The sequence below is a fragment of the Pimephales promelas genome, chromosome 17 (genome assembly GCF_988280905.1).
Source record: "Pimephales promelas chromosome 17, fPimPro1.hap1.1, whole genome shotgun sequence".
Taxonomy (NCBI): Eukaryota; Metazoa; Chordata; class Actinopteri; order Cypriniformes; family Leuciscidae; genus Pimephales; species Pimephales promelas.
In genome coordinates, this window is record NC_142785.1 from 14,590,172 (window position 1) to 14,608,540 (window position 18,369).

General features: G+C 37.4%; 1 protein-coding gene across 7 annotated transcripts in view; it reads right to left on the reverse strand.

The window, feature by feature from the left end:
- Window positions 1-16,083, reverse strand: part of LOC120488788 (transforming growth factor beta-1-induced transcript 1 protein) — a 46,647-nt gene extending 30,564 nt beyond the window's left edge. For 2 of the 7 annotated variants that reach the window (XR_016147041.1, XM_089121962.1), the window contains exons 1-6: window positions 15,916-16,083; window positions 12,144-12,194; window positions 8,820-8,974; window positions 8,652-8,713; window positions 4,665-4,801; window positions 124-196 (exon numbers count right to left, since the gene is read on the reverse strand). Coding sequence is in view for 6 of the 7 variants with exons in the window: in XM_089121962.1 (XP_088978088.1) it covers window positions 124-196; window positions 4,665-4,801; window positions 8,652-8,713; window positions 8,820-8,974; window positions 12,144-12,194; window positions 15,916-15,928 (491 nt within the window). In the remaining variant the exon portion in view is untranslated. Of the gene's footprint in view, window positions 1-123; window positions 197-4,664; window positions 4,802-8,651; window positions 8,714-8,819; window positions 8,975-9,782; window positions 10,015-12,143; window positions 12,195-15,915 lie in introns of those variants that run through there. The other 5 variants (XM_039685439.2, XM_089121961.1, XM_089121958.1 and 2 more) reach the window with 4 other exon arrangements.
- Between the last annotated feature and the right edge of the window lie 2,286 nt (window positions 16,084-18,369).

Genomic DNA, 18,369 nt, shown 5'->3' on the forward strand with positions numbered 1-18,369 from the left:
AATGCTATCAGTTAGTATGTAGTAGGTATGTAATATCATACCTGTCATAAGAGATGGAGAATGAATATGTAGAAAAATTTCTATACAGATAAATATATATAGCAAATATATCAGTGCACTAACCAAGTTGAGGATGGACCAGACTTTGAAGACTTATCATCTTTTTTGGTGCTGGGAAATTGAGCCAAAATCTCATCTAAGAAAGACAAAGGGACAACAAATGCTTTAGAGTAATTCTGCCCAGAATAGAATGCTTGAGTGCAGCTTACTGAATACCGCTCACTAAATACTCAATACTGTCTGGATAGCAAGGTGACATTGATACAATGTTAAGTTTTGTTCCAAACCATCATTTTGGTTGAGATTAAAATTTCATTGATTAAAGTATGTTGGATCAGCATTGAAATTTTAATGAAAGACGACAGTACACATAGTTGGGAAAGTGGATTTTAAGCTAACAATTGCACATTTGATTTTTAGTTGATTACCACAAGATCATGCAGAAATGTTTCTCTGCAGAACACTTGAGGGTGTTACCCAATCAGTGCGGCCTTTTCAAACTATGATGGGCATTTTGCTCCAATCTTTTAGGGGCTTGGTTTAGGGGTGGGACTTCATGACTTTAGCAAGTCAGATAAAGTGGTTGAAAACACCCATCTTGTCTCAGTTACATAGGTGACCTCCGTGCCCTGATGGAAGGAGAGAGACGTGGTAATGAATTCTGACACTAAGGGTGACTCTTGGGAGCCCCAAACACCTCTGATGTATTCAGAAATGCCAATGAAGTTGGCATGTGCAATTTGCATATGGACATCACACGATCAGGTTTGTATCAGAGAGACACCGTGTAAATAATTATTAAGTCAACTCTATTTTTCTCGGCACTTACTTTCATGTATTTCGGGAGAAACTGATGAATTCCCGCACTGTAATAAATCCAACAGACAGAAATATCTGAACTGCGGGCCAAACACGGCGCCCATCTCACGTTACAGATAAAGATCTTTTTCTTTCTTTTTTTTAAACGACAAAACAAACTCACTTAGACATTTGAGAATTGGAATATGAGAATGGTAAGCATCATGAAATGGTAAGCAAGTTAATATTTTGAAATAAAAGTGCTAAATCTGCAATAGAGCTTTTATTTAGCCGATGCCGTCTAAACATTGGGATTTCTGTCAGCCATCGGCCCAACCCTAGTGAACATCAGGTATAATGTGATGATCAGGCTGGTCAGGCATGATGTGAAAATCAGGCTAGTCAGGCATGATGTGAGGATCAGTCTGGTCATGCCTGAGGTGAGGATCAGGCTGGTCAGTTGTGACATGAGGATCGGGCTAGTCAGGCTTGACGTGAAGATCAAGGTGGTCAGGCATGACGTGAGGATTCCCTTGGTCTAGCTGTGTTCAGGATCAAGGCACGACACTCTCCAGTAGGGTTGGGTATCGAAACACAGTTCCAATAGTTTCCGAATTTGAATTTTTTTACCGCCCCCTGTAAAACATCTCATGGAACGAATGTTCCGATACATATAAATAAAAAATCTCCAGTTAACCAGCAGAGCATTCATTTTGTTTGTTTGTTAAATAAGAGAAGATCTAGTGCTGAAATGTGTTTTTTAAATCAAGTGATGAAAGTGCCGCTGTGATCAGTGGCACAGATACAGTGTTTTACCCAACCCAACCAATACCCAACCCTACTCTCCAGACACCGGATGAAGGTCTCCTTCCAATCCAGGGAGTGTCTGGGAGGTCGAGAGGATGGTTGAATGTGCCTCGATCCAGAACAAGGTGCTCAGGCTCATGTCATCGAGGGTGCAGGTGATGGCAAGGTGGAAAAAGTCCTTGACAAAAGACAAAATTGTTGGCTCTCCTGAGACAAGACGATTATTCAGACCCTATCTTCCATATTGGGTGGTCCAATCATCTGTCAGGGTGTGGTGCAGACAGAAGATGAATAATAGACCAACGCCACTTTTGCGTCCTCGAAGGGTAACGCCCCCTTTTGGGGTAAAACAAACAGATTCCCTGAGAACAGAACTAGCTCTTAATAGCTTCTTGATAGCAAAAATAGCACAAACTTAAAGAAGCTACTGTATACGGGGTTATAGAGGTGTCCCTTTGAAATGCCGAAAACTGGATTATTATCCAAAAATTGACTATTCAGACATCTACCACTATCTCGTGGAAACACCATGTAGCATATATTTTCTTATTTTTTTGTCATTAACATTCACAGTATGACAAACTAGACGATGAGGCCATGTCACTTGGATTATATTTAACTTTAACTTTAATTTAAGCTATTGACAGTTTTGTTGTCGACTAGTTATAATAGTTATAAAGATGAAGCTGCTAGCAGCTAATGTTACGTGATTAGCTCTCACTAGGCACGCTACCTTGGCTGTTAACTGATTTTACCATTGAAATAGTGGCAGGCTAGGACTAAAGTGGACTTGGCTGGTTTCTGCTTGTGTCTAGAAAGTGCTTTAGGCCTATATGACTTTTCGACCACCACTGCTCTGGGTTACAGTACATGCACTGTAACAAAACGGACGGTAGTAGATGAAACACCTTTTATAAGCTAGATAGTGTCACAACATTCAATTTGATAGCTCCATACATACATACATTGTTCCTATACATATTTTGCCATACACAGTAAACCTTTTTACAACTTTCAAAGTCCTAGCACTTTCTAGACACAAGCAGAAACCAGCCAAGTCCATTTTAGTCCTAGCCTACTACAATTTCAACAGTAAACAAAACTTCAACAAAACTATGTCAATAGCTTAAATCAAGTTAACTATGATCTAAGTGACATGGCCTCATCATCAAATTTGTCATACTGTGAGTGTTAATGATAAATGACAGTGGGGTCATTAATCCAGTTTTCGACCATTTCAAAGGGACACCTCTGTAACTCCGTATCCAGTAGCTTCTTTAAATACCGCTCACGGTCCTCGGCCGGCAAAGAGAGTGTGTATGTTTGTGCCATTTTTGCTATCAAGAAACTTAGCAGATCTAGAGCGAGTTCTGTTCTCAGCGGAATCCGTTAGTTTTCCCTCAAAAGGGGGCGTTACCCTTCGATGATGCAAAAGTAGCGTTGGTCTATCCAAAGTTCCAATTCAAAGATCCAATTTAAAGTTTTACTCACTTTTATTTTTTATGATGATTAGGTTAAGTGCTCATGGAAGAGATGAGTTTTCAGTTGTTTTTGAATGTTGTCAGAATGAATGTCTGCATTCTGGGTGAAGGCTGAAAGATCATTCCACCAGCAAAAGAACAGAGAACAAAAATGTTCTGGAAAGTGATTTTGTGCCTCTCTGTGATGGTACCATGAGCCTTCGCTCATTTACCAATAGGCTTCTGGTAGGGATGTAGACTTTTAAAAGCAGGTGGAAGTACGAGGGTGCTGTGGTAGATAAATCCCAGTCAGCAGAAGATTGAATGAATCTCCTCCACGAAATAACCATATATGGAACTTACAACGCCTGGTTCCTTACAACGCCATATTTGTCACAAGTCGGATGCAGTACAATCCCATAATCTCCATACCATTCCGATGTCTTCTAATATTTTATTCTCTTTTCCTATTGGTCTCTGGAACTGCCAGTCCACTGTAAACAAAGCTGATTTCATTACATCTTTTTCAAGTCAGTCAGGTCTCAGCCTATTGACCCTGACTGAGACCTGGATCAGACCAGAGGACACTTCTCACACCTGCTGCCCTCTCCACAAATTTCACTTTCTCACATAGCCCTCGTCTGAAGGAAGGGCTGAAGGTACTGGTCTGCTCATCTCAAATAACTGGAAATTTTATCCTTTACCACCTCTGTGTGACAACAGCTTATTTGAATCACATTCAATTACCATTACCAGTCCTATTAAAATATACTGTTATATTGGAGAGCTGTTATAGATGTTATAGAGCTGTTATATTGGCAAAAAGGAGGTTGCAAAAAGTATTTAAAAACAGGGAGCCAATAATTTTGGCCAGCGTGTTTTGGAGAAAAGCACTTATTTCAAAATGTCATTTGCCAATTGCCAACAGGTTAAAACCATGGGTTCAGCCTCATCCATTTGAATTTTGGGCATTAACTTGGATACAGGTGATTTCCAGGCCTCACTGGACAAAACTCATCCACCTTCCCAGACAGTCTAAACTGTTCTAAACGCGAACTGCTATCTTCGCTCGGCCGCTTAAACTTCAGATGCGCATAATCTGTTTCTCTGGCTAATTTCCTTGACAGTCGAGGTGGCGTGATTAGACTGGTAACTCGTAGTGACTTTGAAAGGGAACATCTTGGTTGCATATGTAAACATCGTTCCCTGAGTAGGTCTCCCTGCCACTTCCGCTGTACCGCTGGTAACACCTGAGTTCAGACTCAGCTCCTCAGCAAGAAAACATAACTGCTCGGTTACGTATGTAAACCCTCATTCCCTGAAGGAGGGAAATGAGACGTGTCGGCTGATCGGGATCGTGCTTATAGAGCCAATGTAATTGGCGTGTTTGAAATGCATTAGACAAAATTTTAATTTTTGGGTGAACAAACCCTAAAGACTGGGCCAATGACTGTCATGGGTTTGCATGGTTATATTCTGTTCTTGCACATAGTCAGTGAACCACTTTTAGTAACAAGTTAGTAGAAAGTCAGCACTCACCTGCTATGTTGAACTGTGTGGCATTAAGCTCCTGTAGTAAGTGATCAAGTTCACTCAGCCCTCCCCCCAGAACCGAGGCAGAGGTGAAAGCAGGAGGAGGGTCTGCTGTGTGTTGGAAGCGTGGCTTACATACGGTACTGAGAAAAACAAAAGTTACAAAACAATCATTAGTAAGGGCCTACCACAACACTCACAATCTTAACCTGTATTCCAAGGAATGTACCTTATGTTTCAAAGCACTGAGAAGGCCTGAGAAGGCCTAAGAACTGATCGAACTGGGAGGCCTACGACCACCTGATCAAACTCAGGAGTCTGCATGCTCATAGTGACCCTCGGTGAGGAGAGCACATGGTCCGCCTGGAAGGCAAACCAGGCTGTAGGCAGGAAGAAATAGGTTCCGGGAGGGAATCAGTAGCAGAGAATGAACACATTAGTCGAGCCAGGGCGCAAGCTCACCTTCAGCAGCTGCCTGTTAAGGCCAGTTAAAGTGCTAGCAAGTGGCCAATAGCTTCCTAAACCAAGCAGCACTGGGAAACCACTCACAGGGAGGCCTGGTGAGGCCTACTACATGATAACCACCATAAGTGGAAACTTCATCCTTTAGGGAGGCCTGGTGAGGCCTACTACCTGACAACCACAATATGTGTGATAACCACAATATGTGGGAGCTCACTTTCAGGGAGGCCTGTTGAGGCCTACTACCTGATAACCACATTATGTGGGAGCTCACTTTCAGGGAAGTCTGGTGAGGCCTACTACCTGACAGCCACAATATTAGCCACAATATTTGAGAGCTCCCCTTCAGGAAGGCCTGATTAGGCCAACTACCCAACATCTTGAGGAATTACTTTCAGGGAGGCCCAGTAAGGCCTAATACCTTATAGCAACCATATGTGGGAATTCAACTCCACGGAGGCCTGGTGAGGCTGACCACCTGATAACCACTGTATGTGGGAACTTCTCTTTAGGGAGGCCTAGTAAAGCCTACTACCTGACGACCACAAAATGTGGAGGCTCACCTTGAGGGAGGCCTGATGTGGCCTACTACCTGACAACCACAATATGTGGGAGCCCACCTTCAGGGAGGACTGAAGAGGACTACTACCTTATAGCAATCTAAACATCTGGATGCTATGAGCACTGAATCAGGGTGACAGTCCCAGGACATACGAAAGTCTTCTCAAGAAAGGGACTAACTACCAAGGACCAGATGTGTTCCTTCCCTCCCATCCTACCACCTCCAAGATGGTTCCTTCCCTTCCATCCTCCCCACCACCACCAGGATGGTCCCTTCCTATACCTCCCAGGGGGTCGGCTGCGCCCCTGCCTTCGTCTTCAGGCAGGAAATGCAGAGTCCGGACCCTCGGATTGCGAGCTATGGATGGGGCCTACGCCAAAGAACTTAATTGCTTGCTGGGCTATCAATAAATGTATTTATTGTTACAGTATTTATTCTCCCGAGTCTTTCTGGTAGAACTATAGTAATCCTATGGCTGTATTCTATAGTAGTGTATAAAACTTCTGTGATGTTCTGTAATACCTCTATACTTCTAGGCTATGTGCCAAAATACTGTAGTATTCCTATAGGATTAACGTTAATATAATATGTTGTCCTAAAATACTACAAGATTTCTATAGTTGTTTTTCATAAGGGATGTCTCATTCACTTAGCGTTATCAGCTCAATACAGACTGCAGTCTGTGAGAATTCGGATAACTGTCAGCAAAGTCCCGCTGCAACTTCGTAGCTACTACTACTGATCACCGTTTTACAAAAGGATTAATAGTTTGGAGTGAAGCATATGTACAATTGGTAAGTGACAAGGTTTTATGGACTTATAGTAACTTATGTAACTTATGCTTATGTTACCGGTAGCTACCGTGATGTCTTACCTGGAGATTCAACCAGATAGTCTGGAAACAACACCTCCGGCCATTTGGTTGGGTCATTGACCCAGTTTTTAATTAAATAAGGGCAATCATAACCTATTACAGTTCATTTTGTAATGTACAGTTGCAATGTACGGCACACCAACACTGCGCATATTCTTTGTCTCCCTAATCAAACACACCTGATTAAACTCATCAGCTCATTAACCCATCTGATTATGAGCTGATGAGTTGAATCAGGTGTGTTTTATAAGGGAGACAAAGAATACGCGCAGTGTTGGTGTGCCACCAGGAACAGGGTTGGGAAACACTGGTATAGTCAATCGTAAAGCACTTTCCAAAGTTTTTGTTTTGTGTTTTTCATGGCATTCGCGCTGAAAATGCTGGGGCTCAGTCTTTTTGCCACTCAGGCGTGACCACCATCATTCTGACCGACTGTGATGTAACGTGCATACCCTCTATTAACAGATTAGAAGAACAACAAAGAAACTCAAATATGAACAGAACAGAACAGAAAAAACAAAACTGGCCACTACTATATATTTTATAACTACTTCAATTAATCATGAATTACAGTAGGAATACATTAATAAAGCATTTATTTACATACTGAATAACTATTACTGTATGTCTAAATAATCTACTTAGACTTTCTAAATGATCTTATGAACCTCTGAAAACTCTTGAAAATAACTGGTTTGTAAATAATGAAATACTTAATTTAGAAATTATAAATTGATCATTAATAAAGTATGAAAATAGAATTATTAAACACATTATAGATATGCTTATAAATAAAGAATAAAGCATTTATAGCTGTATTTATAAAGTGCTTACTAATGTCTATTAACCTCTTAACTGCCCCCCCCCCCCCCCCCCTTTTGAATAGACATGAAAATGCACATTTCAAACTTGGTTGTAATTCAAGAATGCTTTGGAATATAGACATATGATTGGTCTTGTTTTAAAGAAGACATTTGGCAGATTTTTGTAGAAGTGAAATAAATTAAGAAAGTGAAACAGAAAAAAGTTATAGAAGTTTGAGTTTATGGAAATGTACAATGTAAAAATATTAATTATTCATATTTTACATAAAATATATATTTTCAAAACCTGGGCTACTCTAAAACGGCAGAAAGATCAAAGCCAAAAATCTGAACAAGTTGTGTTTCAAATTTTAGGTTGATAACTCAAAAAATGAGCTTTCAGTAAGATTTTGTTTTAGCGCAGTACCAAACTTTTTCACTAGGGCACAATCAGACTCCATTACTGCCCATATAAGGGCGCCTGCATTTCTATATGTGTTTTGAGTGATATGAACCATTATTTTCACAATTTTCGTACAATTTCTGAAGTAGAGATCCTATTCAGAAGTAGTATGGGAAGTTTGGCAGATTTTGAAATGAATTGAACTTCTAAGAAACACATACAAAGACCACGCATGTAAGTCATAGCTAGCTGCCACGTCACAAATGGTGAATTTATTATTTTTTTCTTGATATTTCAAACTTTTCAGACCTTTTTTTTCCAAAATAATTGAATGGATTTTATCTTTTGAACTTTTGGCATGAAAACAAACTGAGGTATCTACGATTTTTCATGATTTTTCATGTTTACTGCTATTTTAAAATAAAGGTCTGAACACGCGTTATGAGTATGAAAATATTCTTGTTGCATATTGATAAATTATGGCTCCTCTGTAACATATTTTGAAAATCAGTCACCAAATATGGAAACTAGAGATTGTAAGCTTTCAAATGATATATAGTTTGTCAATATTATTTAAGGTATTTACTAAGATATTATTGTTTTAAAAATATAGTGGCAAACGTCCCACCTGTGGGACGGGACAGTAATGTAGGGCCAATGCTTTATAAATTATGAATTAACTTTTTATCAATGCTTAACTAATGATTCATAACATGTGGTTATTGTAGTGTTACTGAAAAGGGAACTTATGTTGAGAATAGATTGTATGTGCATAGGGCATATGAAGTGTCAGATCATCTAAACTAACTTCAGTCTTTATTTGAACCATGTACCATGTGTGAAAATCAATGTATTATTCAGGACATTACGCTCTTGAGAGGTAAAATACCTGTAAAGTTTGTCTGGGTTAGAGTTCTGAGAGCCATTCGACTTCATCGCAGCAGAAACGGTCTATGAAACAGATGAATAAAAATCGTTTGACTCTATATATTGCTTAGAAACATTACATCAGATATCATCAGTATATTTGTATTTAAAAATGGTGCTTATGGCATACTTGTTGCGGGGTGTATGCTGGAGGGAGTGGCCTGTTCTGGGCAGGATCCTGAGCACTGGATGGAGGATCAGAGTTCACCGGAGGGTCAGAGGTCAGTAGGACAGGATAGTGACCCAGAGGAAAGGCTGAATTTTCCAGATCAGCAAGCAGGGCATCTATAAAGACAAAACGTTATAGAAAAACATCATGTAAAAGTAATAAGGCAAACTCAGAGAGGCTATTCTTTCTTTTTTAATTTTTGGCCTTTCTTTAAATTATAAGAATAGTGGAAAAGTTGACAGGTGAAGGAAAATAACTGGGACATGATCCAGGCCTTGAGAATGGATTCCTCTCAAGCACATCTCTATATGTCAGTTTTATATCCACAACTTTAAACTATCGAATGATGACACTAGGGGTCAGACTTGGGAGACCCAATCACATGTAAGAATTCAGAAAAGGCTACTGAGAATTGGTAATTGGAATTTGCATGCCACTCCATTTTATACAGGTATGAATGAGCGGCATCCAAATACTCCAGTTAGATTTGTTTTTCAGACCCAAGTGAAGTGTCTCCAATACACAAGCTCATTCCAATCTTCTCCTCTAAAAGAGCTGCTCTAACTGGAAAAAGTTACAGGGTCTCTCTCCTAAAAGAGCAAGCACAGAAAAGTTATGGGAGTTTCCCCTGGGTGCTTCAGCTAAAAGAACGGTTTCCCTAAAAGACCTTGTACAAACGATGAGCGTCTTTTTAAAGATTCCTTGCCCTTTGTGTACTTCTAGTGCGGTTGATATCTGTCGTTCTCATACGGATGATACGAACACACTCAGAAAGCTTTTGTGGGTGGCTCATGTTCTCACTGCGAGAACATAACCATGGCAAAGTTGTGGTCGCTTCTCTTTCCTGACAAGGAAGAAACCTCAGCCACTATATCCGCACTGCATCTAGCGCTCAGGGTTACACAAGAGTGAATCCCCACTGACCTTCCACTCCTCTTGCACATTGATTTCGATGTTGTCTTACAGGGTGTACACTTAATTTCATTCAGGGCTTCAGATGAGGATGAGCTGTTGATATGAAAATTCCCCAGAACTTTCTCCCACAGAGTACCACCACCTGGAATCGTCCTAAGCTCTCTTCCAGGGCCTGTAAGACTACTTCTTCCTTAGGGTTACACTGCCGCTGGACATGCCACCTCTGCCCTGCATGCCATGGCCATCCTGCAGGTCCATCAGGCAAAAGCTCTGAAAGAGGTACACAAGGGTAGTGCTGAGCTAAGACTGATGAAGGAACTGCGTTCGGCAACTGATTTTGCTCTCAGAGCAATTAAAGTCACGGCATGGTCTTTTGGCCAGGCAATGTCCATTTTAGTGGCCTTAGAACGCCATCTCTATCATCCTATTTTGGTTGTATCTCTCTACTAGTCTTACTCGTTCAGTATGGAGTACCACAAGGCTCAGTACTAGGACCATTGCTGTTTACTCTCAACGCATTCTCACCCCAAGGTGTCACCTTTGACCATGCATCAATATTTGATATGATTGTCCTTGATAATGGTGGTGGGGATAATCAGGATGATGATGATGAACAGAGACCATGAAGAACAACAAGTAAGTACAGTGGTAGCTGGTAGCATGGGTGAGCAGTCTTGGGTCCTAAAGAGACGAGACCAGACACTTAAGTGAAGGAAGGGGTGGCTGATATAGGAAGTGTATTCATTATGTGCAGGTTATTAGAATTCAGGTGACTCATTGGTTAGGCAGATTGTAGAGATCAGGTGCAGTGGGCGGAAGTGATGGCTCTGTTGACTCCGTGACACTTTTTCCTATTTACTAGCACTTAAACTTGGGAACAGTCTTCCTAACATTGTCTAGGAAAAAAAAAACCCGTAAATTTTAAGTTAATCAAAACAATTAATAAATCGTAATTAATTACAGAATTTTTATTATTAATTAATTAATTCATTACTTTTTTAATTGATTGATAAAAAAAGTCTCTTCTGTTCACCAAGGCTACATTTATTTTATTAAAAATAAACACACACACACACACACACACACACACACACACACACACACAAAAACAGTAATATTGTTAAATATTATAACAATTTAGAATAACTGTTTTCTATTTTAATATAAAATATTATATAATATATATAATATATAATATATTATATAATATATATAATATTTTTTATAAAATGATATATATATATATATATATATATATATATATATATATTTTTTTTTTTATTATTTTTTTTTTTTTCATGGACTGCATTAGATTAAACTAAGAGGGGTCATAGCACTTGCATATTGTTGTCCTACTGTTAGTTTGACTGCTTCTGCTGTTCTCATTTGTAAGTCGCTCTGGATAAAAGCATCTGCTAAATGAATAAATGTAAATGTAAATAAAAATAAAAAATATAAATAACTGTTTTCAACATTGATAATAATAAGAAAAGTTTCTTGAGCAGCAAATCAACATTAGAATGATTTCTGAAGAATCATGCATGACACTGAAGACTGGAGTGATGATGCTGAAAATTCAGCTTCGATCACAGAAATAAATGACACTTGGCTATATTTTCACATAAATATATATATATAAATATATTCACAATATTACTGTCAAATAAAATGCAGCCGTGGTGAGCAGAAGAGACTTTTTTTTAAACCTTTTTAAAAAAACTTACCGCATCCAACTTTTGACTGGTAGTGTGTGTGTGTGTGTGTGTGTGTGTGTATATATGTACATATATCCTACATATCAAATGATATATTACTAGAGAAGTTATTTGTATGATTATTTGTATGATTTCCAACTTGATAGTTTGCTCTGTATAATACAACCAACTTCATTGTTGAAAAGAAGTTTGTCTATGGTGCATCTATGAAAAGCAAGAAAAAGAGGTATTGTGTCTAACTTAAATTCTAAAAACTGTCAAAGCAAACAAAGGGAATATATACAGATAATTACAGAGTTGCATCTACAACAGGATGTTAAGAGCAAATAACTTTGGCTGCATTTACAGAATAAACATTTACATACACTTTAAAACTTAGATTTTAGCCAGACTAAAACAATCATTTGTCTTTATAAAATGTCATGATATGCATAAGTCAGACTAAAATATTCTGGAAATGAAAGGGTAAGTCAAGACCAGTGGGTAATGTTTCACGCACACAGAAACTTTATATTGCCTGCTTGCAAGTTGTTGTTGTATCATGCTTGTTCTATGGTGATTTAAAGTGTTGAAATAACAAAACATGCAAAGAAAATTGCTGTAAATGTGCATACACATAAATAGGAGGAAAACAGACATTCAGAAAACTACATACCAAACAAAACAACACGGGGACTGAGAGGGTAGTTAGATGTATCAGACACTCCTGAAGAGAGGCAGACAGACAGACTATGAGAACATAGACACACATCAGCAAGCAGAGCAAAAACTACAACCAAATGCCTGTTTGTACATTATAAGGCTGAAAAACAGATGTATCCAGTGAGAGGGAATGCATGTGTGCTTGTGCACCATTTAAAATATTAATGTGAGATGCTTTAATCTAAACAATAAAGACGGCTGATTATTAAAATGAAGTCACCACCAAAAACTACAGTAGGCCTATATGTAAATTATGCACAAGATAACTTCTAAACTCTGCTATAACACTATTGTGGATTTATTGTAATCAATGAATTATTTGTTGTTGTTTATATTAAAATGCATTCAATACTCCCGTCACTGACACTACAGCCATAACTATATAGAGCATTTTTTTGCATTTTCAGTGACATTTCATTTCTTACCAATGAAGTCAAAGGCCCCACATTATTGTACATGTGTATGTTTTCAGAACACTTTTTTGTGGGTCTTTAAAGTGTGCTTGAATAAAAACAAAAACTAGATCACCCTGGGTGAACTTGATTCATCTATTGAAGTTATTTTATCATCCAGTTCAACAAACCATTCTGTATAATAGATGGTTTGAGCACTGTGCTCATATATGGTGCTAAAATTCTTCTCTCTGGAAATTCTAACCATATTTAGAGAAGCATGTTCCTTTGGCTTGGCTAACAGTCCACTCAACAATAAAGCAGTATACTTTGATAAATAACCTCAAAAAGCTCTGCACAAAAATAGAAGGTGAATTTAACCCACAAAGATAAACCAGTCAATAACTTAAATTTGATATTTAAGATTTAAGTTAAATTAAGATTTAAATTAAGTAAGATTTAAAGCTGCAGTCCGTACTTTTTCCTCTTTGTTGCTGTGTTCGAAATCTGCAATTGCAGTTATTTGTGGAATTATCAACTTGAGTTGTGTGTCGTGGATTGTGCCAATGTTTTGAGGAGAATGTATGGCTGTCATAGCCTGGATGCCAGCCCGAACCCCGTCCACAACATTATTTGGTCTGGAAGTTCGGTCAGGACTCGATCCATTGAGGAGTAATTATGATCGGTTCAGAAATCGTCGGGCCAATCAAATTGCCAGGGTGGGCTTCATACGATTATGGACAGATGATCTGCAGTTACGTAATCATCACGCTATCAAAGAACACTTGGGTTGAACATTGAACTTGTTTCCCTCAAAGCTGACAGCAGCTGGAGAACTGAGATGTATAGATTCTGTTATCGTAAAAGAAATCGACAGCACATTCATTTTAAAAGACAAACAGAGAACTGCAATCAAGGCATTTGTCGGTCGGAAAGATGTGTTTGCCGTCCTTCCTACGGGATTTGGTAAAAGTTTAATTTATCAGCTGGCTCCGATGGTCGCTAAGTGGTTGCACTCATGGAGGACCAAGTAAAAGAATCAACACTCATTATTTTACTACTTCTTCCAGCGTGCGTGCAGTCAACATACGTCACTCACTGCGTTGCTCTGATTGGTTGTAGATCTATCCAATTGAGTCAGGCTATGGCTGTCAGTCACCGCGCCAGGTACTGTCATCCGGAATCACAAATTCTACTTTTTGGAAGTATGGCCAACATAAGAATTTTCACCGGAAAATGTCATCTGAACATGTAAATAACATCCAGTTTTGTTCTAACCAACTAAGGGGAAAAAACATTGCAGTAAATCAAGCTTATTAAATCTATAACAATCGCTTATCATATCACGTCAAACCGTGCAAATTATACTTTGTTCTCAAATTATTAATGTTAACAACATCAGCATTGTGTAACTAAATTTAATGCCCTCCAATGTTTATCTTTGTTTTCGTATGCATGGGCCCGGTTGCAATCTCTTTTTTCTGTAGCCACTCCAAAGTCCGAAATCATTTACATTTTACAATGGTTGAATCTTCAGTTGTCACTGGTGATTGTCGTTTGAAACTTTCTGGATCCTCCATCAAATTGATAAGTTTAATTATATCAAGTGCTGTGAGAAAAGGCTGTAGGCTAAATTTCCACCTGCAAACATCCTCGCACGCAATATAGCTTATACTAGCCGAGACACCATGTGTACAGATGTGATGTAATGACGAAAAGACATGCTCGAATTTCCCGCGGAAATCCACCAGCACCACTGGAATTAAAAACATTATAACAAGCATACCAATTTAAATCGAGCTATATGGCAAGCAGATACTTTTGAACACTGGCTGGTTATGTACTTGAGCAAAAAAAAAAAATATTTTGGATAATTTTTAACCCAAAAAAGTTATGGATTAAAAATTATGAGTTATTAAGTTAAGTTAAAATTGAAGTTAAGTTCAAGTTAAGATGTTTCTATGCTTTTGAAAGGAGTCTGTTGTGCTAACCAAGGCTGCATTTATTGAATTAAAAATACAGTAAAACAAAAAACAGTAATATTGTGAAACATTATTCAATTTTAAAAATAGTGTTCTTCTTTCTAACTTTCTATTAATCAAGAGTCCTCAAAAAAAGATCACTGTTTTTACTAAAATATTATCTATATCAACATTGATGATAATAATATGAAAGGTTTCTTGAGCTGCAAATCAGCCTGTTAGAATGACTTCTGAAGGATGTAAATCCAAAGACTTAAATAAGTATGCTGAAAATTCAGCTTTGTCATCACAGGAATACATTTGAAGAGTTCAGATGCAAAAGCCTTTAAATGCCATTTGAAATTTTCTTCTTTAATGATGATTTTTATCAAACTTGTATATTTAAGTTCAGTAATTTCACTTAAATAACAATTAATAGGTATCATTGCCATTTAAGTGAAATCACTGAACTTAAATATACAAGCTTGATAAAAATGTTCATTCTAGAAGAAAATTTCAAATGGCACTTAGAGGCTTTTGCATCTGAACTCTTCATTTTTTAATATATTAAAATAGAAAACAGTTATTTTAAATAATAATAATTCACATTACTGTATTTGTGATTAAATAAATGCTTCTTTGGTGAGCATATGAGTCTTATTTAAAAATAATAATAATAATTAAACAATCTTACAGATACTATACTAGTTGAATTATTGAAATATTTATGTACCATGATACTTAATTGTACTTTGAATAGGCAAGGCTACTTGTTAAATTTTTGTCTATAGAGCATGTTTACATCCAGATTTGTACCGAGGATTTCTATAAAAAATGTTAGCCTACTACAAACTAAAAACTAAAACAAGACAAATAAATGTCCTCATCTTCAGGAACAATTATCCAAATAAAACCTATGTGGTGGCGGGTGAAAGGGCGGGTGTTTCTTCATAGGATCCAAGAAGTTTTTTTTTTTATAGTCCTTAAACGTTACCAGATGTGGGATGTAGCCTACTGTGACTAGATGCCCACTCTCAGGACGAATTAAACATAATGTTACCCTTGATAACTGCCGGGAAGAACTACCAACGTGAACATGTCTAAAATTCTGTCGGACAGATGTACGTGTATGTTTTCGGATTGCACCTCAAAAGTATGAATACGTGTCCATCTAGCTCATCTTTTTAAAGAGCTCATCAGTGTGCTTTTAGAAACCGCTATGAAAAAGAAACGACGCCTCGTTCCAAGCCCTCCACCCTGTCCCTATTTTGCGTTTCCATTTAGGCTAATAACGGTTTACTGCAGTGATGTAGCCTATTCAAAGGAAATGTAGGAAAAGTAGGCTATCATAAAATAATTAGACAATACATACCTAAATCGTCCATCAGTGTAAAAAAGGAAGAAAAAAAAGTTTCAAATTGATATGACTTCCCGGTGAAAGTATCTGAGAAATATGTCTGATATTCTTTTTCCTTCTCGTCCCGAAGTTTTCAGGCTGGGAGTTGTCCTCGAACTGTGCGTTTTTCTTATTCCAGAGGACGTAACGGGTCAGAGGGGCGGATCTAGTTACATTTCCAGCCCATATTTGGAATTGAAAATTGTGCATTAGTTGTCCATAATGATGGTAGATTAGAATAATAAAGCACGAACTGTGTTACTTTTATAACCAAGATGCCAGAAACACATGCGTCCTCTTTGGTGCGTCCTCTTATTTAAATCAGTTGGTTTTGACCCAGCTTCATTCTTCTTTAGATTCTTCTTTCTTCAGGATACCCCTAGAAAAAAATAGTGGACTATAGCATACTTTTATTAAGTGTAGCTATACTTATTACACAAATAATATACTTTAAGAATACACAAGTGTGAATTAAATACAATGTTTCACTTAATGCACATTGTATGCAATTAATTTGAAATGTATCAGGTTAAAATAAAATGCAATAAGTTGACATTAAGAGTGATTAAAAAAAAACTTAATTGGGACTTTAATACAACTTTTTATGTACATTCATAATGGTTTGTTTTAAAATATGGTTAAAGTGCACTGTTGAATGTATTGACAAGCAATTAATGTGATCTAAAATATAGGCTATACTTTACTGTCAGTTAACAATATACTTAAGAGTGAAATATGTTTTTGACAGACTTATTGCCTATATAATTGATTTCAAATGTATCTTAGATTAAGTTACAGTAAATACAATTAATTGAAATTACTGTAAGAGTGATTTTTTTTTTTTTTTAACAACTTAAGTTGGATTTTAATACATTTCTGCATGGACTTGGAAATATGGAAAAAAAAATACTTCCAAATATACTGAAAAGCAATTAATTTGAACTAGAATATACTTTAATGTAATACAGTTTTTTGCCTATTGCTTACACACATTTTGCTAAATTTGGCTCATTGTGTCAAAACTCTAACACACAAGCAAATAAGACACAACATTGTGAAATAAACCATTCACATCTATGTCAAATTTAAACTCTACTATCAAAACCTAACAATCCTTTGTCAAAATGTCACTCTGATGACAAAATGATACCTATGCATCATATGAATACACTTTCAGATGAGCAGCAACACACTAGTCTACTTTATATAAAAAACAGTCTTTTGTTTTCAATGTTTTTATTCAGTTATAGAAGACAACTGAATAAAAACATGGTAGCTGTTTTCACAACTACCCAAAAAAAAAAAAAGAAAATGAAATAATGAATTCAAAATCATTACATTAGTATATTTTACAGTACAGTAAATAACAATGCACTACTGTAAACACAAAAAAACACAATTGTGCGCAAGTGGGCTTATGGATCCTGCATCTGTTGGGGTCTGGCCAAGATCTCATCAACATCACAAGCAATGTCTTCTTTTGCTAAGCATCGGGGAAAATATCCCCTTGTGTGCCAAATCCATCCCTGGATTGACCTCACCTCAATGTCTCCACAGGCCTGTTCCATTGCCTGCAGAAGAGGCATGGGCATGTGGTTGGTGGTCATATACGCGCCATCTCCAAGCAGAAAAAAAATCCACTATAGGATTTAAAAATGGCGAGTAAGGGACAAGTACAGAACTTCAAATTGATCATGGTTGGTGAACCAGTTCTGGACCAGAGCAGCCCGATGGAAACTGACATTATCCCAGACAACAAACCTGGGCTGCTCTGGTCCATCCTGTACAACTGCATCATGAAGTGCATATAGAAATGTTATTATGTGTTGCGCATTATAGGGACCCAGTTTGGCATGATGGTGCAGTAGCCCTCGAAGACTTATGGCAGCCCACAATGTGATATTTCCCCCGCGCTGCCCTTGCAAACGTCAAAATACCCCCTAAAAAGCAGACGGCGTGTTCTGCGCATCACATGTTCAGTAAAATATAAGAACTTATTATAGAAAATGTAAAAAAATCATTTTTAAGAATAAGGTTTAATGTTGGGGATTAAATTTTATGTTGAATATGCAAGTTAGAGATAGAAATAGTTGAACACTTGCAATATGGTAAACACATTCTGGAAAAAGCTGGATGCAAAGAATATCTGTAAGGGTGTTTTGGGAAACTGTAAAGTTTGGGTTGTTAACTAAGGATAAAAAGGTATCTTATGTAGCCAAATAAATATTGTGTTGCTTTTGCTGAAATTCTACATTTATTTATAAACAAATGATTTTTCAAAATTGCTCCACGATTATTGTTTTTTAACGAGGTATGTCTAGCCTAGTTGGAGACATGAGAGGAATGAAAAGTCCCAAAGCATTTTATTGTAATCCTTATTGAAAGATTCTGGTTTTATAAATAAAAAAAAGACTTTCTTTCTTTCTTTCT